This window comes from Pseudophryne corroboree, chromosome 3 (genome assembly GCF_028390025.1).
Source record: "Pseudophryne corroboree isolate aPseCor3 chromosome 3, aPseCor3.hap2, whole genome shotgun sequence".
Taxonomy (NCBI): domain Eukaryota; kingdom Metazoa; phylum Chordata; class Amphibia; order Anura; family Myobatrachidae; genus Pseudophryne; species Pseudophryne corroboree.
Genome location: NC_086446.1, coordinates 481,654,592 through 481,679,446, shown reverse-complemented (window position 1 = coordinate 481,679,446; position 24,855 = coordinate 481,654,592). Strand labels below are relative to the sequence as shown.

Genomic DNA, 24,855 nt, shown 5'->3' with positions numbered 1-24,855 from the left:
CCCTCTATAACACTTTGCCACGGCCACTACATTTTAGAACGGTCCACTGGTGGTATTACATTTACATTTACAATTACATTTACATTACATTTAGCAATGTCTGTGACCGTACCGCTGCTGAATTCTCTGAATGCTGTGGAGCACTAATCTATGCATAAAAAAAGTTAAATGTCCATAATGGTATGAGGAAATTTAAAAAATATTTCAAAAACTATGTGCTCAATTTATATACAGGTTGAGTCTCCCATATCCAGAATTCCATTGTCCAGAATATTCCGAAATCCAGAATATTTTAAGCACACCTAAATTAGTGGCAACTTTGATTTTTGATGGTTCTATGTACATAAACTTTGTTTCATGCACAACATTTTTAAAAATACGGTATAAACTTACCTTCAGGCTGTGTGTATACTGTGTATAAAGCCATTCTGTGTTTAGACTTGGGTCCCATCCTCATGAAATCGCAATATGGTATGCAATTATTCAAATATATGGAAAAGTCTGATATCCAGAATACTACTGGTCCAAAGCATTCTGGATATGGGAGACTCAACCTGTACTGGGTTCTTTAAAGCAGTGTTCTTTAATTTCTCGTTTTCTATATCCTAAAACTTTACATATTTCTCAACATGTCTGATTCTTCCTCTACTTCTTCCTCTCCATCATGCTACATTCCTCTTTCCCATTTCTGGGACACATTTCATTTTAATTATCCTCTGTCATTTTCTATAACACTCCTCTACTTCAACTTTGTTACCAAAATACTGTACTTCAGTAGCATTGCCTGTTCCCAGATTTGGTGTCCCTGATTAACAAGTGTTTAGTGTGATGAGGTTGTGCTTGGTTGGACAGTGACTGAGCTACTGTATGTGTCCGATGCAGTATTTACAGCCAGGACACAATATGCTATTTGTACATTATTGAGTGAACCAACTCCTACGGAGAGATGTTTAATTTTATTACTGCATGAATAAAATGTCTTTCATGTGTGACTGTCATCTTGCTTATATAACCATATTATTAATGCAGTAATATCTTTATAAAAATATAAACATATTGTTGTACACGTATAATATTAGAAATACAGTGCTCCCTGTATTTGCATTTTGGCAGACTCTGGAATCCACCATATAACATTCTGGTTCATAGCAATTTATTTAAAAAAAAAATTGGTGCTCATTTCATTGTAGTACCAAATGGGCAAATGAAGGTTCCCAGGATGGCAGCTAATGTACCTGCTAATGACAACTGTCCCAATTCCACTGCTTTGCTGTGTCTGGTTTTAATTGACTTCTCTGAAAACCTCACATTTGAGTGAAGTTGCATAACATAGAGCAGTGTTCTCCAAAATTCAGCCCTCAAAGCCTCGGAACAGTCCTGGTCTTAAGACTCTGTTCAGGGTTTGTCTCAGCGTGCAGTTGCAATCGCATATGCAGAAAACATGGTGCCAGCAATGCATCTCCCACGACCATTCTGCAAGACCATAAACTCACTCAGAGTTGATCTGCGTCGCGGTTGCGAATGTGTACGCAGTTGCTGAGATGTTGCAATGGTATCGGTGGGCGTCCCTGTTTGTTTCTGGGCAGCTGTTATACTTGCGTTGTTTTGCATGTCTGAAGCCTGGAAAATAGCAGCTGTGTAGGCATTATGATATCCATACATTAGCAGAGGTGAATTAATTAGTACACTACCTTAGTCATTTTGTTTTAACCATCTGTGCTAAAAAATGGATAGCCTTAAACCCTGGACCGTAAGGTGGCTTTGAGGACTGAGTTTGGGAAACAATGATACAAAAGACAAATCAAAAGGAGAATAAATTAAAAAAAAAAGTCAGATTTATGATTCCTGATGCTGGTAATAGTGAATAATACAAGCAGTGTATAATTTCTCCTCTTATCCTGTGCAGAGATGTGTTTCTTTCTTTTTCTTATCCTGTGTAATATATTCCTGTTTCTATGCTTTGCAGAAGAGGACGGTGGATTTCTACAGGCGAGAAGTAAGTGGTCGTTAGTTCCTAGAAAGACCCAGCTTAGAAACAGCAGCTGAAAATAGCTGTGATTTACACCTTGCTATAGTGTATGATATTTACTTCTCTCTATATATATCTCCTCCTCGCAGATGCTGTAGATGCAGAAACATTGCACAGAGCAGTGGGCGTATTGAGCCTAAATCATATTTAACTCTTTCAGTAGCAGACGAGTTCTAGCATCCAATACATCATTGTCAGCTGTTTATCAACTGATAGGCTGTGTACACATCAGTGCGATGTCCGCACAATGGTGGTCATTCCGAGTTGTTCGCTCGCAAGCTGCTTTTAGCAGCTTTGCACACGCTAAGCCGCCGCCTACTGGGAGTGAATCTTAGCATAGTAAAATTGCGAACGAAAGATTCGCAATATTGCAAAAAGACTTCTCTGTGCAGTTTCTGAGTAGCTCGAGACTTACTCAGCCAGTGCGATCAGTTCAGTGCTTGTCGTTCCTGGTTTGATGTCACAAACACACCCAGCGTTCGGCCAGACACTCCTCCGTTTCTCCAGCCACTCCCGCGTTTTTCCCAGAAACGGTAGCGTTTTTTCGCACACACCCATAAAACGGCCAGTTTCCGCCCAGAAACACCCACTTCCTGTCAATCACATTACGATCACCAGAACGAAGAAAAAACCTCGTAATGCCGTGAGTAAAATACCTAACTGCATAGCAAATTTACTTGGCGCAGTCGCACTGCGGACATTGCGCATGCGCATTAGCGACTAATCGCTCCGTTGCGAGAAAAAAATAACGAGCGAACAACTCGGAATGACCCCCAATGTGACATTGCCTGCGATGGGGTCACGACATGGGGAAAGAGCATACACACTTGCCGATGTCGGCTGAGATGGGGGATGGCTCTCGTAAGCAATATCGCACGTTGGACCTGCATGCAGGTCTGACGTGCAATGCTTGGATACGACCTGCAGGAGCGCGCATCATATCCTGTATCAAGTATACACACTATACAATATCGCAACAAACCGCCCAATATCAGCTGAATCGTATGCAATATTGCATAGTGTGTATGCACCCTAATTCAATAAACGTATTTTCTCATGGTACAATCCCCCCTTCCCCCAGTGGCAATAAAAACACTTAGAAAATAAAACAGATCCACTGTATGAAAAAACTCTCAAATAATTGCGACCATTAATGCAGAACCTGATTGATGCTCTAGACACCCCCTGTCATGTTCTCACATTCATAAAGCCTGAAAAATGTGTCCCCACAGGTGTTAAGCTAATTCTACAATTTATATGGATTGGAGTATCAAAATGGCATCATCTAGAGGGGTGCAAATCTTTGCGTCTGTTGGTGGAAACACTTGGGACCTGTTTCTGAGTTGAACCCTGCAGCGTCCATCTGTGCAAGGACTAAGACGCCCACTTTTAACATCTTAGGTGCTCAATTACCACTTGGTGCATCCTTAGATGCTGCCATTGGTGTTTCAATAGTGGGTGTAGTGTGTACTGTACACACGGGTCCCTGGGTCCAGGGAAGCCATTTTCACACACGATGCACCCACATAGTTATAATTACCTCTTTGGAGTCTTGCATCGGCTGGCGCTGCAGACAGAAATCAAAAGGAAAATGGCGCTGCAACCATTTCTCTTACGTCCTAGAGGATGCTAGGGACTCCGTAAGGACCATGGGGATAGACGGGCTCCGCAGGAGACATGGGCACTAAAAAGAGCTTTAGATATGGGTGTGCACTGGCTCCTCCCTCTATGCCCCTCCTCCAGACCTCAGTTTGATACTGTGCCCAGAGGAGACTGGGTGCACTACAGGGGAGCTCTCCTGAGTTTCCCTGAAAGAAAGAATTTTGTTAGGTTTTTATTTTCAGGGAGCCCTGCTGGCAACAGGCTCCCTGCGCCGTGGGACTGAGGAGAGAGAAGCAGACCTACTTAAATGCTAGGCTCTGCTTCTTAGGCTACTGGACACCATTAGCTCCAGAGGGAGTCGGAACGCAGGTCTCCCCTCGCAGTTCGTCCCGGAGCCGCGCCGCCGTCCTCCTCACAGAGCCGGAAGATAGAAGCCGGGTGAGTATGAGAAGATAGAAGACTTCAGAGGCGGCAGAAGACTTCAGATCTTCTCTGAGGTAACGCGCAGCGGTAACGCTGCACGCCATTGCTCCCACACACAACACACATGACAGGCACTGATGGGTGCAGGGGGGGGGCGCCCTGGGCAGCAATTTTAAACCTCTAGGACTGGCACAAATATATATATATATAGGCTCTGCGGGCTGTATATAGGAAACCCCCGCCAGTTTTTAAAGAAATCGAGCGGGACCGAAGCCCACTACTGAGGGGGCGGAGCTTGATCCCTCAGCACTAACCAGCGCCATTTTCTCCTCAGCACACCGCTGAGAAGCTGGCTCCCTGGACTCTCCCCTGCTGAACACGGTGACAGAGGGTTTTAAAGAAGGGGGGGGCACATAATTTGGCGCAGTGAATATATATATATAATAAAAGCGCTATATCTATCTGGGAATTTTTTCCAGGGTCATTGGCGCTGGGTGTGTGCTGGCATACTCTCTCTCTGTCTCTCCAAAGGGCCTTGTTGGGGAACTGTCTCCAGATTAGAGATTTCCCTGAGTGTGTGGGGTGTCGGCACGCGTGTGTCGGCATGTCTGAAGCGGAAGGCTCTTCTAGGGAGGTGGAGCAAATGAGTGTGGTGTATCCGTCGGCAACGCCGACACCTGACTGGTTGGATATGTGGAATGTTTTATATGCAAATGTGAATTTATTACACAAAAGGTTGGACAAAGCAGAGTCCAGGGAATGTACAGGGAGTCAAGCACTGCCTTTCACAATGTCGCAGGGACCTTCTGGGTCTCAAAAGCGCCCACTATCCCAAGTAGTAGACACTGATAACGACACGGATTCTGACTCCAGTGTCGACTACGATGATGCGAAGTTGCAGCCAAAATTGGCTAAAAGTATTCATTATATGATTATTGCAATAAAAGATGTGTTGCATATCACTGATGACCCCTCTGTACCGGACACGAGGGTCCACATGTTTAAAGAAAAGAAGCCTGAGGTTACTTTTCCCCCTTCACATGAGCTAAATGAGTTGTTTGAAAGGGCTTGGGAAACTCCAGACAAGAAACTGCAGATTCCCAAAAGGATTCTTATGGCGTATCCTTTCCCGGCTAAGGACAGGATACGGTGGGAATCCTCCCCAAGGGTGGACAAAGCGTTGACACGCTTATCCAAAAGGGTGACGCTGCCATCTCAAGATACCGCAACCCTCAAGGATCCTGCTGATCGCAGGCAGGAGACTACCTTGAAGTCAATTTACACACATACTGGTACATTACTCAGACCGGCGATAGCGTCGGCTTGGGTTTGTAGCGCTGTAGCAGCGTGGACAGATACCTTATCTGCTTATATTGATACACTGGATAAGAAAACCATTTTATTGACCCTGGGTCATATTAAGGATGCGGTCCTATATATGAGGGATGCTCAGAGAGACGTGGGCCTACTGGGTTCCAGAGCCAACGCTATGGCGATTTCTGCTAGGCGAGCCCTATGGACCAGACAATGGACGGGTGATGCCGACTCGAAGAGGCATATGGAGGTTTTGCCTTACAGGGGTGAGGAAATGTTTGGGGAAGGTCTCACGGACCTGGTTCCACAGCTACTGCAGGTAAATCAACTTTTTTGCCTTATGTTTCCTCACAGCCTAAGAAAACGCCACATTATCAGATGCAGTCCTTTCGGTCGCATAAATCCAAGAGAGTACGGGGATCTTCCTTTCTTGCCAGAGGTATGGGCAAGGGGAAAAAGCTGCCAACTACAGCTAGTTCCCAGGAGCAGAAGTCCTCCCCGGCTTCTACAAAATCCACTGCATGACGCTGGGGCTCCGCTGACGGAGTCCGCCTGTCACGATCCGGGTATCTGGACGCCATTACTTACCTTTCAGATGCCTCCTAAGGCTGGCTCAGCGCTCCAGGACCGGATCTCATCTGTTGTACTGATGTCTGCATTCCTGCCTCCTCTCCTGTCACTCTGAGACGCTGTCACAGCGGCACCATGTTTACATCCGGAATGGCGTCTCCCGCGGCCTCCGCCGCCGTCCCTGAGTTTCTGCATGCAGGATGTCAGAGTGGCGCTTACATCAGCGGCTGCCTCCGCTGTGCCCGCGTGGTTCTAATGTGCACTCATCAGTCTGGCGTCTCCTGTCTACTGTGGCCGGCGCCGCCATTGCTGCTAAAGTTCCCACATGGATTACCAAACCAATCTTCCCTCCAAGTGTCTGCATGGGCGCAGCCATGTTGGATTCTGTCACCTGTTCATTTCCACCAATCCGCTGTTTCCTTTGTAATCTGCATAATTGCCTAGCCAATCCCTTCCTTGCTGCAGGTATAAGTATTCTGTGCCTGAGCAAGGAAGGCGTCAGTGCTTTGGTTGTCAAACCTAGTTCCAGTTTGTCTCTCTCTCCTGTGGTTGTTTTCCAGGTTCCAGTTTCCATCTCCAAACCTCCACTAAAGAGACCCGCCCCAGTCTACCACCTGCGGTGCAGCCTGACTCTCCAGTCCTCTGGGACTAATCTGTTTCCAGCTACAGATTTACCTGCTTCCAGCCTTAGCTTCCAGCAGAGATCAGCTCTTCTTAAAGTGCCGGTACCATTTCTGCAGATTACCACTCACCACCGGTACTTTTGTTTCACCGCTCTCAAGCTCCATATATCCATCATATTTCATCGCTCTCAAGCTTCATTTATTATTTGGCTGGTTCCATCCAGCAATCCACTCCGTGCTTACATCAGTCTGGTTCCAACCAGTACCGACAGCAGCCATTTTATCTACAGCAGCCCAGCTTTTCCTGGAACACCAGCTGGTACGATCCTGGGCCATCTCCATTACTACAGACGGGCCTGGTAAGGACTTTCCACGTAGAGGATAATAAGAACTGTCTCATGCTACCAGAGCCCTGTGGCCTTTGCCCTCCTGTAGTACCCAGGAACTGTGTCATTTAAACTGCTGATTTTATGTTTTTCTTTTATTGCTGCTGTGATACATGGAGTTTGTCAAATAAACAACATTGACTTTTATTTTGGTTGTCGTGGTCACGCCTTCGGGCAATCTACTTACATGTCTAGGGGTCTGATACAACCTCCCAGGTTCCACTACACCTCAGCCCCTACAACTGAGGCTGCCTCCCGTCAGCTCAGGCCCTCAGTTGCGACAGTAAGCACTGACGATATGAATCCAGCCGGAGACCAGGATCAAGCGGCTAGGCCGATGCAAGAACTGGCAGCCCGACTTGAACATCAGGAGGCTGCACAGGGCCACATCATCCGCTGTCTCCAGGATCTCTCTACTCGGCTGGATGGGATTCAGACAACCCTTCGTGGATCAGACGCGTCCGGTGCGTCACCCACAGTGACTCCAGCTGTAACCCCACCCACCTTACCCATTTCTGCTCCACGTCTTCATCTTCCAACGCCAGCAAAATTTGACGGATCTCCAAGATTCTGCAGGGTATTTCTCAACCAGTGTGAAATCCATTTTGAGCTACAACCTGGCAATTTTCCTAGTGACCGTACTAAAATTGCCTATATTATTTCTCTTCTCAGTGGCTCAGCCCTTGACTGGGCATCACCGTTATGGGAGAGGTCTGATACCCTGCTGTCCTCCTATTCTGATTTTGTGTCAACATTCAGGCGTATCTTCGACGAGCCAGGCCGGGTAACTTCAGCTTCATCTGAGATTCTCCGTTTACGCCAGGGATCGCGTACTGTAGGACAGTATCTTATACAGTTCAAGATCCTGGCATCCGAACTGGCATGGAACGACGAGGCCCTGTATGCTGCATTCTGGCATGGCTTATCAGAGCGTATTAAGGATGAGTTAGCTACCAGAGACTTGCCTTCTAAATTAGATGAGCTAATCTCACTCTGCACGAAAGTTGATTTACGTTTCAGAGAAAGAGCAACTGAGCGTGGAAGATCATCTGCTCCAAAATCTTCCGCTTCTCCTCCTCGCCAACAGTCACCATCCAAAGATGAGCCCATGCAAATTGGTCGTTCCCGTCTAACTCCTGCTGAGCGCCGAAGACGTCTCTCTGAGTCTCTTTGTCTTTACTGTGCAGCTCCGTCTCACACCATCAATGCCTGTCCCAAACGTCCGGGAAACTCCAAATCCTAGCTCGCCAAGGAGAGGGCCGGCTAGGAGTAATGATCTCCTCTCCATCTCCTCATGATTGTAATCTCCCAGTCTCGCTCCAAATTGCTCAACGTTACAGGAACGTCATTGCCCTCCTTGATTCCGGAGCAGCTGGGAATTTCATAACCGAAGCCTATGTTAAACGGTGGTCCCTACCCACCGAGAGACTCCCTTCGTCCATCTCCTTAACTGCCGTGGATGGCAGCAAGATTTTTGACGCAGTTATTTCTCTAAGGACTCTACCAGTTCGTCTGAGAGTGGGAGTTCTTCATTCTGAATTTATCTTTCTAGTGATTCCAAGAGCCACACATCCAGTGGTTCTGGGCCTTCCATGGCTCCGTCACCACAATCCATCAATTGACTGGACGACTACGCAAATTCTGGCATGGGGTCCCTACTGTGCTGAGACATGTTTGTTTAAAGTATTGCCTGTTTGTTCTTCCTCCTCCAGGTCGTCTGATGTTCCACCTCCTCCATATCAAAATTTCACGGATGTGTTCAGTAAAGCTTCTGCTGATATCCTTCCTCCTCATAGAGAATGGGACTGCCCGATTGATCTCGTTCCAGGGAAGGTTCCACCTCGAGGCCGAACTTATCCGTTGTCTCTGCCTGAGACGCATTCCATGGAGGAATACATTAAAGAGAACCTAGCGAAGGGGTTCATCCGACCTTCCTCTTCTCCAGCAGGCGCAGGCTTCTTTTTCGTAAAGAAAAAAGATGGTGGTCTGCGGACGTGCATCGACTACAGAGGTTTTAACGACATTACCATCAAGAACCGCTATCCTTTACCCCTGATTACTGAGCTCTTTGATAGAGTTAGCGGAGCCACCATCTTTACAAAGTTGGACTTGAGAGGTGCATACAATCTCATCCGGATCCGTGAGGGTGACGAGTGGAAGACCGCCTTTAACACCCGTGACGGACATTATGAGTACCTCGTCATGCCCTTCGGATTGAGCAACGCTCCAGCTGTCTTCCAGCATTTCGTGAATGAGATCTTCAGAGACATCTTATACCGCCATGTCGTGGTCTATCTAGATGATATCCTCATCTTTGCCAATAATCTAGAGGAACATCGTTTCTGGGTAAAGGAGGTTCTGTCCCGTCTCCGTGTCAATCATCTCTATTGCAAATTAGAGAAATGTGTCTTTGAAGTCAAATCCATTCCGTTTCTAGGTTACATTGTGTCCGGTTCCGGACTAGAGATGGATCCTGAGAAACTACAAGCAATCCAGAATTGGCCGATACCCTTAACCCTCAAAGGGGTCCAGAGGTTCTTAGGGTTCGCCAATTACTACAGAAAGTTTATACGAGACTTTTCCACCATTGTGGCGCCTATCACTGCGATGACTAAGAAGGGTGCTAATCCATCCAAGTGGTCTGAAGAAGCTACGCAAGCGTTTCATCTATTAAAACAACGGTTCATCTCTGCACCAGTTCTGAAACAGCCCGACATCGACTCTCCTTTCATCTTAGAGGTGGATGCCTCCTCCGTTGGAGTAGGAGCGGTGTTATCCCAGAGGGCTAAAGATGGCCATCTACATCCTTGCAGTTTCTTCTCCCGGAAGTTCTCCCCAGCTGAGCGCAACTATGCCATTGGCGACCAGGAGTTGCTAGCCATCAAGCTCGCTCTAGAGGAGTGGAGATATCTGTTGGAGGGGGCTTCTCATTCAATCACTATACTTACCGACCACAAGAATCTTTTATATTTGAAAAGCACACAATGTCTTAACCCTCGTCAGGCCAGATGGGCACTTTTCTTTTCCAGGTTCGACTTTAAACTCCAGTTCTGTCCGGGCTCTCAGAATCGCAAGGCCGATGCCCTTTCCCGCTCATGGGAGCAAGAAAATGAGTCAGAGTCTTCAGACAAGCATCCTATTATTAATCCATTGGCATTCTCCACGGTAGGGATGGACTCTACGCCCCCACCAGGGAAAAGTTTTGTGAAGCCGGTGTTAAGGAAGAAGCTCATGCATTGGGCCCATGCTTCCCGTTTTGCCGGACAGACAGGTATCCAAAAAACCCTTGAGTTTATCTCTAGGTCCTATTGGTGGCCAACTCTGAAGAAGGACGTCATGGAGTTCATTGCATCTTGCCCAAAGTGTGCCCAACACAAAGTATCCCGCCAGTCGCCTGCGGGGCAACTGGTTCCATTATCCGTTCCCCGTCGACCATGGACCCATTTATCAATTGACTTTGTTACGGACTTGTCTATGTGCAACAAGTTCAATACCATCTGGGTGGTAGTTGACCGGTTCACCAAGATGGCACACTTCATTCCTCTTACCGGTCTTCCGTCAGCTTCCAAGTTGGCTCAAGTGTTCATACAAGAGATCTTCCGACTCCACGGTCTTCCTGAAGAAATTATCTCAGATCGAGGAGTCCAATTCACAGCCAAATTCTGGCGAAGTTTGTGTCAAGTCCTCCAAGTCAAGCTAAAGTTTTCCACAGCTTACCATCCTCAGACCAATGGTCAAACTGAGAGGATGAATCAGGACTTGGAGGCCTTCCTCCGCATCTATGTGTCCTCCTCTCAAGATGACTGGGTTCAACTACTTCCCTGGGCCGAGTTCTGTCATAACAACCAATATCATTCCTTATCTTCATCAACACCATTCTTCACTAACTATGGATTCCACCCTAAAGTTCCTGAATTCCAACCGCTTCCAGCAACTTCTGTTCCAGCAGTGGATATCACCTTGCGTCAGTTTGCAAACAACTGGAAGAATGTCCGAGTGGCTCTGCTCAAAGCATCGTTCAGGTACAAAAAGTTTGCTGATAAAAAGCGTAGAGCGGTTCCTGCTCTCAAGGTGGGTGATCGTGTGTGGTTGTCTACAAAGAATTTGAGGTTAAGAGTTCCCAGCATGAAGTTTGCACCTCGTTACATCGGTCCTTTCAAAATTGAACAAGTCATCAATCCTGTTGCCTACAGACTCCAGTTACCTCCTTTCTTAAAAATACTCAGGACATTCCATGTTTCCTTGTTGAAACCGCTGATCCTGAATCGGTTTCATTCTGCACTTCCTCAAGCTCCGAAAGTCCAAACTCAACGAGGAGTTGAGTACGAAGTAGCTAAGATTCTGGATTCACGTCATCGTTACGGTCAATTACAGTATCTTATTGACTGGAAGGCTTACGGTCCTGAGGAACGCTCATGGACCAATGCTTCTGATGTCCATGCTCCTGCCTTGGTCCGGAATTTCCACTCCAAGTTTCCTCAAAAGCCAAAGAAGTGTCCTGAGGCCACTCCTAAAGGGGGGGGGGGTGCTGTCACGATCCGGGTATCTGTACGCCATTACTTACCTTTCAGATGCCTCCTAAGGCTGGCTCAGCGCTCCAGGACCGGATCTCATCTGTTGTACTGATGTCTGCATTCCTGCCTCCTCTCCTGTCACTCTGAGACGCTGTCACAGCGGCACCATGTTTACATCCGGAATGGCGTCTCCCGCGGCCTCCGCCGCTGTCCCTGAGTTTCTGCATGCAGGATGTCAGAGTGGCGCTTACGTCAGCCGCGGCCTCCGCTGTGCCCGCGTGGTTCTAATGTGCACTCATCAGTCTGGCGTCTCCTGTCTACTGTGGCCGGCGCTGCCATTGCTGCTAAAGTTCCCACATGGATTACCAAACCAATCTTCCCTCCAAGTGTCTGCATGGGCGCAGCCATGTTGGATTCTGTCACCTGTTCATTTCCACCAATCCGCTGTTTCCATTGTAATCTGCATAATTGCCTAGCCAATCCCTTCCTTGCTGCAGGTAGAAGTATTCTGTGCCTGAGCAAGGAAGGCGTCAGTGCTTTGGTTGTCAAACCTAGTTCCAGTTTGTCTCTCTCTCCTGTGGTTGTTTTTCCAGGTTCCAGTTTCCATCTCCAAACCTCCACTAAAGAGACCCGCCCCAGTCTACCACCTGCGGTGTAGCCTGACTCTCCAGTCCTCTGGGACTCATCTGTTTCCAGCTACAGATTTACCTGCTTCCAGCCTTAGCTTCCAGCAGAGATCAGCTCTTCTTAAAGTGCCGGTACCATTTCTGCAGATTACCACTCACCACCGGTACTTTTGTTTCACCGCTCTCAAGCTCCATATATCCATCATATTTCATCGCTCTCAAGCTTCATTTATTATTTGGCTGGTTCCATCCAGCAATCCACTCCGTGCTTACATCAGTCTGGTTCCAACCAGTACCCACAGCAGCCATTTTATCTACAGCAGCCCAGCTTTTCCTGGAACACCAGCTGGTACGATCCTGGGCCATCTCCATTACTACAGACGGGCCTGGTAAGGACTTTCCACGTAGAGGATAATAAGAACTGTCTCATGCTACCAGAGCCCTGTGGCCTTTGCCCTCCTGTAGTACCCAGGAACTGTGTCATTTAAACTGCTGATTTTATGTTTTTCTTTTATTGCTGCTGTGATACATGGAGTTTGTCAAATAAACAACATTGACTTTTATTTTGGTTGTCGTGGTCACGCCTTCGGGCAATCTTCTTACATGTAACTTACATGTCTAGGGGTCTGATACAACCTCCCAGGTTCCAGTACACCTCAGCCCCTACAACTGAGGCTGCCTCCCGTCAGCTCAGGCCCTCAGTTGTGACACCGCCCCAGTGGGGGCCCGTCTTCCACTTTTCAGCCATGTCTGGGTTCAATCACAGGTGGATCCCTGGGCAATAGACATTGTTTCCCAGGGTTACAGGCTGGAATTCGAAGAGGTGCCTCCTCGCCGGTTTTTCAAATCGGCCCTACCGGCTTCTTCCTCAAAGAGGGAGGTAGTTTTAAATGCGATTCAAAAATTGTGTCTTCAACAAGTGGTGGTCAAAGTTCCCCTGCTTCAGCAGGGGATGGGGTATTACTCAACCCTGTTTGTGGTCCCGAAACCGGGCGGTTCGGTCAGACCCATTCTGAATTTAAAATCCTTACGTCACACGCCAGGGGCAGCGGCCGCCGCGCTTACCCCTGCGTGGCTGCTGGTCCGTTTGGCGGTCCTCACCTCCGGCGGTCCTCGGGTCCCGGCGTCTGGCTGGCGCGGCTCCCGGCGATTCCCCGGAGCGTGGGCGCCGCCATGACAGCCGGCGTCACGTGGGCGGGGAGCAGGTGATGTCACGAACCCGCTTCACCAATCCAGTAGAGGCGGGAGATTCAAAACCGGATGCCGGGCAGAGCCTCGGCGCCTAAGTATCATCTCTTTTCTGAAGTGGATGCCAGAGCTCCCGTACGCAGTGTGTTTCCCAGCAGCTATACTCCAGTGCATCTAGCATTCATGGTGCCTTCCTGCAGCACAGTCTCCAGTGATCCGAGCAACTAGTGTGTTCCTCTGCAGTGCAGTTGCCAGCGCTCCCTGGATTCAGCTAGGCCTGCGGGCCGAACCAACTTTAGTGTTTCCAGCGTTCAGTGTCCTTAAACATCGCTCACCAATTCTTCAGTGTCATTCACCATCGCTCACAAGTTCTTCATTCATCAGTGTCTTTAAACACCGCTCACAAATTCTTCAGTATTTTTCATCATCGCTCACTAGTTCTTCATTTCATCAGTGTCTTTAAACACCGCTCACAAATTCTTCAGTGTCTTTCATCATCGCTCACAAGTTCTTCATTCATCAGTGTCTTTAAACATCGCTCACAAATTCTTCAGTGTCATTTACCATCGCTCACAAGTTCTTCATTCATCAGTGTCTTTAAACATCGCTCACAAATTCTTCAGTGTCTTTTATCATCGCTCACAAGTTCTTCATTCATCAGTATCCTTGAAAACATCACTCACAAATTCTTCAGTGTCTTTCATCATCGCTCACAAGTTCTTCATTCATCAGTATCCTTGAAAACATCACTCACAAATTCTTCAGTGTCTTTCATCATCGCTCACAAGTTCTTCATTCATAGTTGAACATTGCTCACGAATTCTCCAGTAACTTTTTGACATTGCCCACAGGTTCACTTTCTTTCATGTGCCGCTGTATTGCTCCCTTCCCTTAATAAAGTTCCTCAGCATTCTTTCACCAAACCTAACTATCAGAGTCTTGTATGAGGAAATCGTATATCCGACCATCCCTGCTCCGACCCACCTGTGGTTCCTTTTCCCGACCATCAGAAGAACTCCCGAGTCCACAACATCCCCAACCCAGGTCAGTGACAGTATACTCAGGCCACATGGACCCGGGGGATCGGAACCCAGAGGCAAGCGCCATCCAGGATCTGGTTTCCCGAGTTCAAAGTCAGGAGACGGCACAAAGCCAAGTGATGCAGTATCTCCAGGAGTTATCTGGTCGGCTGGATCAAATTCAGGCTTCTCTGGCTTCAGTAGTTCCGGCTCCAGCTCCAGTACCCGCTCCTGTGGTTGTCCTTAGTAATGTTCAATCCCTGTCTGGAACCAGGTCACGCCTTCAGCTTCCCACTCCTCGCTATAATGGGAATCCAAAGAATTGCCGTGGTTTTCTCAACCAATGCGAGGTACATTTTGAACTTCTCTCACACAACTTCCCCACAGATCGGTCCAAGGTGGCATACATTATTTCCTTGCTTGAAGGTTCAGCGTTGGATTGGGTGTCTCCGTTATGGGAGCGTTCTGACCCGTTGGTTTCCAGTTACACCAATTTCATCACGTCATTCCGTAGGATCTTTGATGAGCCCGGCAGAACAACCGCTGCTTCTTCGGATTTGCTCCGAGTCCGACAAGGCTCCCGTTCAGTGGGACAGTATGTGATTCATTTCCAAACCATAGCCTCGGAACTGCGCTGGAATAATGATGCTCTCCGGGCCGCTTTCTGGAATGGGCTCTCTGACCGTCTAAAGGACGAACTGATCACTAGGGATTTGCCAGATTCCTTAGAAGAGTTGATCTCACTCTGTGTAAAGGTGGATCTTCGTATGCAGGAACGAGGTGGCGAACGTAGTCGGACAGAACGATCCAGATTCCGGTCTCTCCCGACTAAGCAAACGATCACTCCAAGTCCAGACGAACCTATGCAAATGAATCGATCTCGGCTGTCCCCGGAAGAACGACAGCGCCGTCGTGAGGGTAGACTCTGCCTCTACTGTGGAGCTGCAGATCACTTTCTCAAGTTTTGTAAGTCCCGTCCGGGAAACGGGCAGTCCTAGCTTGTTCCGGAGGAGTCGAGTTAGGGGTTACAGCTAAACCTTCTCCGACAGTGGACTGTTTACTCTCCGCGTCTCTGTTTTCTGGGTCTATAGCCAAACCTGTTAAGGCCCTGCTGGACTCCGGGGCTACAGGGAATTTTGTTTCTCTTTCTTGTGTCCAAAAACTGGGTTTCCAGTTACAATCCGTCGAACGACCTATTACGCTGACTGCCATCAATGGTACCCAAATTTCTAATGGTCTTATTTCAAGTCGCACAGTGCCAATCAAACTGCAGGTTGGAGCTCTACATCAAGAACATCTGGAGTTCCTAGTGATTCGGGAGATGCCTCATGATCTGGTTCTTGGTCTTCCTTGGCTTAAAGTACACAACTCTCACGTCGACTGGAAGTCGTCACAAATAGTATCCTGGAGTTCATTCTGTCATTCTAATTGTCTCACTCCTGTCTACCCGCTCCGTGTATCTTCCAAGTCGGATGAGGAGCTCATTCCGGAGGCCTATCGGGAGTTCGCAGACGTGTTTTCGGAACAGGCGGCCGATCAGTTACCACCCCATAGACCCTGGGACTGTCCCATTGAGCTCATCCCTGGGAAGATGCCACCCCGGGGGCGCATTTATCCCTTGTCATTGCCCGAGACCCAAGCCATGTCGGACTATATCAAGTCTAATCTGCAGAAAGGATTCATTCGTCCCTCTACTTCACCGGCGGGAGCAGGCTTCTTTTTTTGAAGAAGAAGGACGGAGGGTTGAGACCATGCATTGACTACCGCGGCTTAAATGAGATCACCATTAAGAACAAATATCCTTTGCCGCTCATCACGGAACTATTTGATAGGGTTTGCGGAGCCCACGTCTTCACGAAGCTCGACTTAAGGGGAGCTTATAATTTGATTCGTATTCGACAGGGGGACGAATGGAAGACGGCCTTCAATACCAGGGACGGGCATTACGAATATCTGGTAATGCCGTTTGGGCTCAGCAATGCCCCTGCTGTCTTCCAAGGTTTTGTGAATGAAGTCTTCCGAGATATGTTATACCTAAGTGTAGTGGTATACTTGGATGACATTCTGATATTTTCTCACGGAGCATAGAATTCAGGTCAAGGAGGTACTTCTTCGTCTACGAAGGAATCATCTCTACGGTAAGATCTCCAAATGTACCTTTGAGGTTCCTTCAATTCCATTTCTTGGTTACGTCATCTCAGGTACGGAGCTTCGCATGGATCCGGAAAAACTCACTGCTATTCGGGACTGGACTCAGCCTCTTTCTTTGAAAGCGGTACAAAGATTTCTGGGTTTTGCGAATTACTACCGGAAATTCATAAAGGGATTCTCTACCATTGTGGCACCTATTACTGCTCTAACCAAAAAGGGGTCTGACCCAAGTCACTGGTCTTCTGAAGCTGTAGCAGCGTTCGCCCAGTTGAAAGCAGCCTTTATGTCCGCTCCGGTACTCCAGCAACCGAATTTTTCAAAACCATTCTTCTTGGAGGTCGATGCTTCCTCGGTCGGCATCGGTGCCGTACTTTCACAGTACTCCTCTGACGGGAAGTTACATCCGTGTGGTTTCAATTCTCGCAAGTTCTCTCCTGCTGAACGAAACTACACCATCGGAGACCAGGAACTCTTGGCAATAAAATCTGCCCTGGAAGAATGGAGATATCTATTGGAAGGTGCTAAACACCTAATTACGATTTATACCGATCACAAGAACTTGCTGTATCTCAAGACAGCCCAGTGCTTGAATCCCCGTCAAGCTAGATGGGCGCTCTTCTTCACTCGATTCTCGTTCGTCATTAAGTACCGGGCCGGGACGTTTAACACCAAGGCTGATGCTTTATCTCATTCCTTGACGGCTTCAGATGAGGAGAATTCCTTTGGAAAGGCTTTGATTTACAGTCCAGTTTCTATTTCGGCAGCTCCCACCGCTTTGGGTCCTCCTCCTGGGAGAATGTCTGTACCAGCTGAATTTCGACCGAAGTTGTTGCAGTGGGCTCATACCGCCAAGTTTTCCGGTCATCCTGGGGTCCAAAAAATGTGGGAGTTTCTACGAAGGTCATACTGGTGGGACACTATGAAGAAGGACATACAAGATTATGTCAACTCATGTCCTCAATGTGCTCAGCACAAAATTCTTCGTCTGCCTCCTGCAGGGTTGCTTCATCCACTGTCCATTCCTAAGAGGCCTTGGACCCATATCTCTATGGACTTTGTCACCGAACTGCCCCTCTCCAAGGGTCACAATACCGTCTGGGTGATTATTGACCGCTTTTCTAAAATGGCACATTTTGTACCTTTGACCGGGTTACCGTCAGCTCCCAAATTGGCTTTATTATTTATCCGTGAACACTTCCGCCTGCATGGGTTACCTCAGGAAATAGTCTCTGATCGGGGGGTGCAGTTCACTGCAAGATTCTGGAGGGCTCTCTGTTCAGCCTTACAAATAAAGCTTAAGTTTTCATCTGCCTACCATCCTCAGACCAATGGGCAAACTGAACGCGTCAATCAAGATTTAGAGACTTTTCTCCGTGTTTATCTCTCTCCTTCGCAAGATGTTTGGGTGGAACTGTTGCCCTGGGCCGAGTTTGTCCATAATCATTTGTACCACTCTTCCACTGGTGAGTCCCCATTCTTCATTAATTATGGATTCCATCCTCAAGTTCCAAAATGACCCGTCTGTCCTCCAGAAGATGTTCCTGCTGCAGCTTCTACTCTTCGGCACTTCAGTCAAATCTAGAGTAGGGTTCACGTTAACCTCAAGAAAATCTCCGGCCGCTACAAATTCTTTGCGGATAGGAAGCGACGGGCAGCTCCCCAATACAAAGTTGGTGATAGAGTATGGCTCTCTACCCGCAATCTCCGTTTAAGAGTGCCCGCTATGAAGTTTGCCCTGAGGTTCATTGGTCCTTATCCCGTGTTGCAAGTTCTGAACCCGGTTGTCTGCAAATTGGGTTTGCCTTCCCACTTTTGGGTACCAAATTCCTTCCATGTTTCTCTCCTTCGTCCCCTTATTTTAAATCGGTTCCATTCAGAGTCACCTAGGCCAACCTCTGTAGAGACTGAAGCCGGAACGGAATTTGAAATTAAAGCTATTCTTGACTCTCGTTATCTTCACAAGAATCTGCAGTACTTGGTGGAATGGAACGGTTATGGCCCTGAGGAGAGGAGCTGGGTCAAAGCTACTGAAGTTACGGCCCCCCGACTGGTGCGGATCTTCCATTCCAGACATCCAACAAAGCCCGGGAAGTGTCCAGGGGCCACTCCTGGAGGAGGGGGTACTGTCACACGCCAGGGGCAGCGGCCGCCGCGCTTACCCCTGCGTGGCTGCTGGTCCATTTGGCGGTCCTCACCTCCGGCGGTCCTCGGGTCCCGGCGTTTGGCTGGCGCGGTTCCCCAGAGCGTGGGCGCCGCCATGACAGCCGGCGTCACGTTGGCGGGGAGCAGGTGATGTCACGAACCCGCTTCACCAATCCAGTAGAGGCGGGAGATTCAAAACCGGACGCCGGGCAGAGCCTCGGCGCCTGAGTATCGTCTCTTTTCTGAACTGGATGCCAGAGCTCCCGTACGCAGTTTGTTTCCCAGCAGCTATACTCCAGTGCATCTAGCATTCATGGTGCCTTCCTGCAGCACAGTCTCCAGTGATCCGAGCAACTAGTGTGTTCCTCTGCAGTGCAGTTGCCAGCGCTCCCTGGATTCAGCTAGGCCTGCGGGCCGAACCAACTTTAGTGTTTCCAGCGTTCAGTGTCCTTAAACATCGCTCACCAATTCTTCAGTGTCATTCACCATCGCTCACAAGTTCTTCATTCATCAGTGTCTTTAAACATCGCTCACAAATTCTTCAGTGTCATTTACCATCGCTCACAAGTTCTTCATTCATCAGTGTCTTTAAACATCGCTCACAAATTCTTCAGTGTCTTTTATCATCGCTCACAAGTTCTTCATTCATCAGTATCCTTGAAAACATCGCTCACAAATTCTTCAGTGTCTTTCATCATCGCTTACAAGTTCTTCATTCATCAGTTGAACATTGCTCACGAATTCTCCAGTAACTTTTTGTCATTGCCCACAGGTTCACTTTCTTTCATGTGCCGCTGTATTGCTCCCTTCCCTTAATAAAGTTCCTCAGCATTCTTTCACCAAACCTAACTATCAGAGTCTTGTATGAGGAAATCCTATATCCGACCATCCCTGCTCCGACCCACCTGTGGTTCCTTTTCCCGACCATCGGAAGAACTCCCGAGTCCACAACATCCCCAACCCAGGTCAGTGACACCTTAAACCTATACTTAAAAAGGTTCAAGTTCAAGATGGAATCGCTCAGAGCGGTCATCGCCAGCCTGGAGGGGGGGGGGGGATTATATGGTGTCCCTGGACATAAAGGATGCATACCTTCAGGTCCCCATATATCCTCCTCATCAGGCTTTCCTGAGATTTGCTGCACAGGATTGTCATTACCAATTTCAGACGTTGCCGTTTGGGCTTACCACGGCCCGAGGGTTTTCACCAATGTAATTGCGGAAATTATGGTGCTCCTGCGCAGGCAGGGAGTCACAATTATCCGTGGACGATCTCCTAATAAAAGCGAGATCAAGAGAGCAGTTGCTGAACAGCGTATCACTCTCCCTGAGGGTGTTGCAGCAGCACGGCTGGATTCTCAATCTAACAAAGTCACAGTTGGTTCCAACGAACCATTTGCCTTTCTTAGGCATGATTCTGGATACAGAACAGAAAAGGGTTTTTCTCCCGGTGGAAAAGGCCCAGGAACTCCAGAGCTTGGTCAGGGACCTGCTGAAGCCGGAAAGGGTGTCGGTGCATCAATGCACTCGAGTTCTGGGAAAGATGGTGGCGTCTTACGAGGCCATTCCATTCAGCAGGTTCCATGCGAGGACTTTTCAGTGGGACCTTCTGGACAAGTGGTCCGGGTCACATCTACATATACATCAGATGATCAGCCTGTCCCCAAGGGCCAGGGTATCTCTCCTGTGGTGGCTGCAAAGTGCTCACCTTCTAGAGGGTCGCAGGTTCGGCATTCAAGACTGGGTTCTGGTAACCACGGACGCGAGCCTCCGAGGCGTCACACAGGGAAGAAACTTCCAAGGTCTGTGGTCAAGCCAGGAGGCTTGTCTACACATCAACGTACTGGAATTAAGGGCCATATACAACGGCCTTCGTCAAGCGGAGAATTTGCTTCGCGACCTACCGGTTTGATTCAGTCAGACAACATCACTGCAGTGGCTCATGTAAACCGCCAAGGCGGAACAAAGAGCAGAGTGGCAATGGCAGAAGCCACCAGGATTCTTCGCTGGGCGGAAAATCATGTAAGCGCTCTGACAGCAGTCTTCATTCCGGGAGTGGACAATTGGGAAGCAGACTACCTCAGCAGATACGATCTACATCCCTGAGAGTGGGGACTTCATCTGGAAGTCTTTGCAGAGATTACAAGTCAGTGGGGGCTGCCTCAAATAGACAGGATGGCGTCACGCCTCAACAAGAAGCTTCCGAGATATTGCGCCAGATCAAGGGACCCTCAGGCGATAGCAGTGGACGCCCTGGTGACACCGTGGGTGTTCCAGTCGGTCTATGTGTTCCCTCCTCTTCCTCTCATCTCAAAGATATTGAGAATCATAAGAAGAAGAGGAGTACAGACAATTCTCATTGTTCCAGATTGGCCTCGAAGGGCCTGGTATCCGGAACTGCAGGAAATGCTCACAGAAGATTTGTGGCCTCTTCCTCTCAGAGAGGACCTGTTGCAACAGGGGCCCTGTCTATTCCAAGACTTACCGCGGCTGCGTTTGACGGCTTGGCGGTTGAACGCCGGATCCTAGCTGAAAAGGCCATTCCGGATGAGGTCATTCCTACTCTGATAAAGGCTAGGAAGGAGGTGACGGTGAAACATTATCACTGTATTTGGAGGAAGTATGTGTCTTGGTGTGAGTCCAAGAATGCTTCTCCGGAAGAATTCCATCTGGGCCGTTTTCTTCACTTCCTCCAGACTGGAGTGAATTTGGGCCTAAAATTAGGGTCCATTAAAGTTCAGATTTCGGCCCTATCCATTTTCTTTCAGAAGGAATTGGCTTCTCTCCCAGAAGTCCAGACTTTTGTGAAGGGAGTGCTGCATATCCAGCCTCCTTTTGTGCCTCCAGTGGCACCATGGGACCTTAACGTGGTGTTACGGTTCCTTAAGTCTCACTGGTTTGAGCCGCTTCAAACGGTGGAATTAAAGTATCTCACTTGGAAGGTGCTCATTTTGTTGGCCTTGGCATCTGCTAGGAGAGTATCTGAGTTAGCGGCTTTGTCTCACAAAAGCCCCTATCTGATCTTCCATGTGGATAGAGCTGAGTTGCGGACTCGTCCTCAATTTTTGCCTAAGGTGGTTTCCTCTTTTCATATGAACCAACCTATTGTGGTGCCTGTGGCTACGCGGGACTTGGAGGATTCCGAGTCCCTTGATGTGGTCAGGGCATTGATAATTTATGTAGCCAGAACGGCTCGGGTTAGGAAAACAGAGGCACTGTTTGTCCTGTATGCAGCCAACAAGGTTGGCGCTCTTGCTTCTAAGCAGACTATTGCTCGCTGGATCTGTAATACGATTCAGCAAGCTCATTCTACGGATGGATTGCCCTTACCAAATTCGGTAAAGGCCCATTCCACTAGGAAGGTGGGCTCTTCTTGGGCAGCTTTGCCGAGCAGTTACTTGGTCGGGTTCAAACACTTTTGCTAAATTCTACAAGTTTGATACCCTGGCTGATGAGGACCTCATGTTTGCTCAATCAGTGCTGCAGAGTCATGCGCACTCTCCCGCCCGGTTTGGAGCTTTGGTATAATCCCCATGGTCCTTACGGAGTCCCCAGCATCCTCTAGGACGTAAGAGAAAATAAGATTTTAAACCTACCGGTAAATCTTTTTCTCCTAGTCCGTAGAGGATACTGGTCGCCCGTCCCAGTGCAGACATATTTCTGCATGACTTGTATATAGTTCTTGCTTACATAAGGGTTATGTTACAGTTAAGATCAGTCGTTGACTGATACTGTTTGTTCATACTGTTAACTGGTTGCGTATATTCCAGGTTATACGGTGTGGATGGTGTGGGCTGGTATGAATCTTGGTCTTAGATTACCAAAATCCTTTCCTCGTACTGTCCGTCTCCTCTGGGCACAGTTTCTCTAACTGAGGTCTGGAGGAGGGGCATAGAGGGAGGAGCCAGTGCACACCCATATCTAAAGTTCTTTTTAGTGCCCATGTCTCCTGCGGAGCCCATCTATCCCCATGGTCCTTACGGAGTCCCCAGCATCCTCTACGGACTAGGAGAAAAAGATTTACCGGTAGGTTTAAAATCTTATTTTTCCCAGACATTTTACATGTGCAGTTGAGAAGTCTCTGGGAACAAAGCATGGGTGTCGTCTTCCCGGAGACCTGCACATTTGCAGTAGACTGTGGCACAAAGCTGCCAGAGAGGAGGAGGCCCGCACAGAGCCTGCACATGGGCCCTCTCCTCTCGTAAACAGCCCTTGTGTGCAACCATCAGTCGCACCTTCAAACCTCAATGCTAGGTGCAAATTGTTTGTCAGAGTATAGGGGGTCATTCCGAGTTGATCGTAGCTGTGCTAAATTTAGCACAGCTATGACCAGGCACTCAGACATGCAGGGGGACGCCCAGCACAGGGCTAGTCCGCCCCACATGTCAGTGCCGGCCCCTCCCCCGCGTAGAAATGCAAAAGCATCGCACAGCGGCAATGCTTTTGCATTTGAGGAGTAACTCCCGGCCAGTGCAGCTCCTGCGGCTGGCCGGGAGAACCTCTTCGCTGTCCGGGTCGCAGCAGCTGCATGTGTCGTCACGCAGCTGCCGCGGCCCGCCCCCCAACGGTCCGGCTACGCCTGTGTTGGTCGGATCGCGCTCCCTAAACGGCGTCTTAACGCCGCCGTCCAGCCCCCTCCCGCCCAACGACCGCCTCTGCCTGTCAATCTGGCAGAGGCGATCGCTAGGCAACGACGTCCTTCAACCATCTGGCATGCGCCGGCGCACTGCGGTGCCGGCGCAGTTCGGACCCGATCGCTGCGCTGCGATAAACTGCAGCAGGCGATCGGGTCGGAATGACCCCCATAGTCTCCAAACTGAGAGATTATGCATCTGAGTTCACAACCACTTGAGTGACACACCTACCCCACACCCATAATATCTCTGTGGGTCCACATAACTACCTCCCTGTTGCCACCTAGGAATGCTCAATACATTTACATTAAATGATGAGACAGAGGGATTTGTGCAAGTCTACATCCACAGAAGATCTGTGGTTAGTTCTCCAAGATGTTTGGAACAACCTACCTTCTGAGTTCCTTCAAAAACTGTGCAAGTGTACCTGGAAGAATTGATGCTGTTTTGAAGGCAAAGGGTGGTCACAACAAATGTTGATTTGATTTAGATTGCTCTTCTTTTTATTCACTTTGAATTTTGTTAATTGATAAAAAATAAACTACAGTAAGACTGCTATTTTTGAAAGCATTCTTAATTTGCAGAATTTTTTTTCCATACATGCCTAAAACTTTTGCACAGTACTGTATGTACTGTATATGCGTAGGGGCAGATCCAGAATTGCATGAAATAACACACAACGACACCTGCTAATAGGGATGGGACATTGAAAGAAAACATCAGTAGTCCCAATGTTTGTACCATTGGTCACAAAACATTCTTTAGTCCTAAACATTAGTTGAAGAAAGACATGGTTTCGGGTAAACTAGCAACACTCCAAGCAATGGATTTGACCAACAATACTCCTCTGACATTTAACTTGTGAGCTAATAGTTACATTGTGATTTATGTGCACATTGTCCTTCAGTTACATACCCCCGTATTTAAAAAAAAACACAATGCCACACATAGGACTGACATTCTCAACCTCATACATTGCAGTCAGATACCTAACACATGGAGCTATTTGCTCCCGCATACAAAGCCTTGTAATTCTAACTATATGAAGCTAGTTGTAATTGTCTGTTTAAACCATTGCAGCGAAGCAAATCTATGTAGTGTGCAGCCACACTTTGCATACAGATGTGTCCTCATACATCCTTGCTGCAGTCACTCCAAACAGCCCCTCTTGGCAATCCAGGTCCCGTGAGGCTATGCTAGCGTCGGGCATCTCTTGCATCTTTTATGCAGTGATGTGACTAGAATGCATCCGGAGACTGTGCTTATTAGTTTGATTTGCGACACTTGTATATCTGTATGCATCTGTGAGTCTATGAAGTGCTACGATGTAGTGGCCAGTGGCGCCGAAACGGGGGAGATGGGTACTAATTACCTGGGCACAAGATGCTGGAGGAGCTCAGCGTGGACCCAGGTCCGCTGCCCCCCCCCCCCCCTTCCTTTCTTCCTATACTTAAGGCCGGCCTCATCATCCCAGTGATATCTTCAGGAAGATGGTGCTCGCATATTGAAAGCAAAAACTCTGCTCCGAGGCAGCTTTGACTGTTCCCAGGATGCACTGCACCGCCTCCGCTATAGCCCCGCCTCCAGGCACTGGAGCTCAGTTTGTAAGTTGGTGCCTGCAGTGCAGGCAGCTAA

General features: G+C 48.4%; 1 protein-coding gene across 3 annotated transcripts in view; it reads left to right on the top strand.

Annotated features, from left to right (window-relative positions):
* The window catches only part of RGS9 (regulator of G protein signaling 9), a 353,468-nt gene that overhangs the window by 197,064 nt on the left and 131,549 nt on the right, over positions 1 to 24,855 (top strand). For all 3 annotated transcript variants that reach the window (XM_063960843.1, XM_063960845.1, XM_063960844.1), the window contains one exon: positions 1,967 to 1,996. In XM_063960843.1, the coding sequence (XP_063816913.1) occupies positions 1,967 to 1,996 (30 nt within the window). The remainder of the gene's footprint in view (positions 1 to 1,966; positions 1,997 to 24,855) is intronic.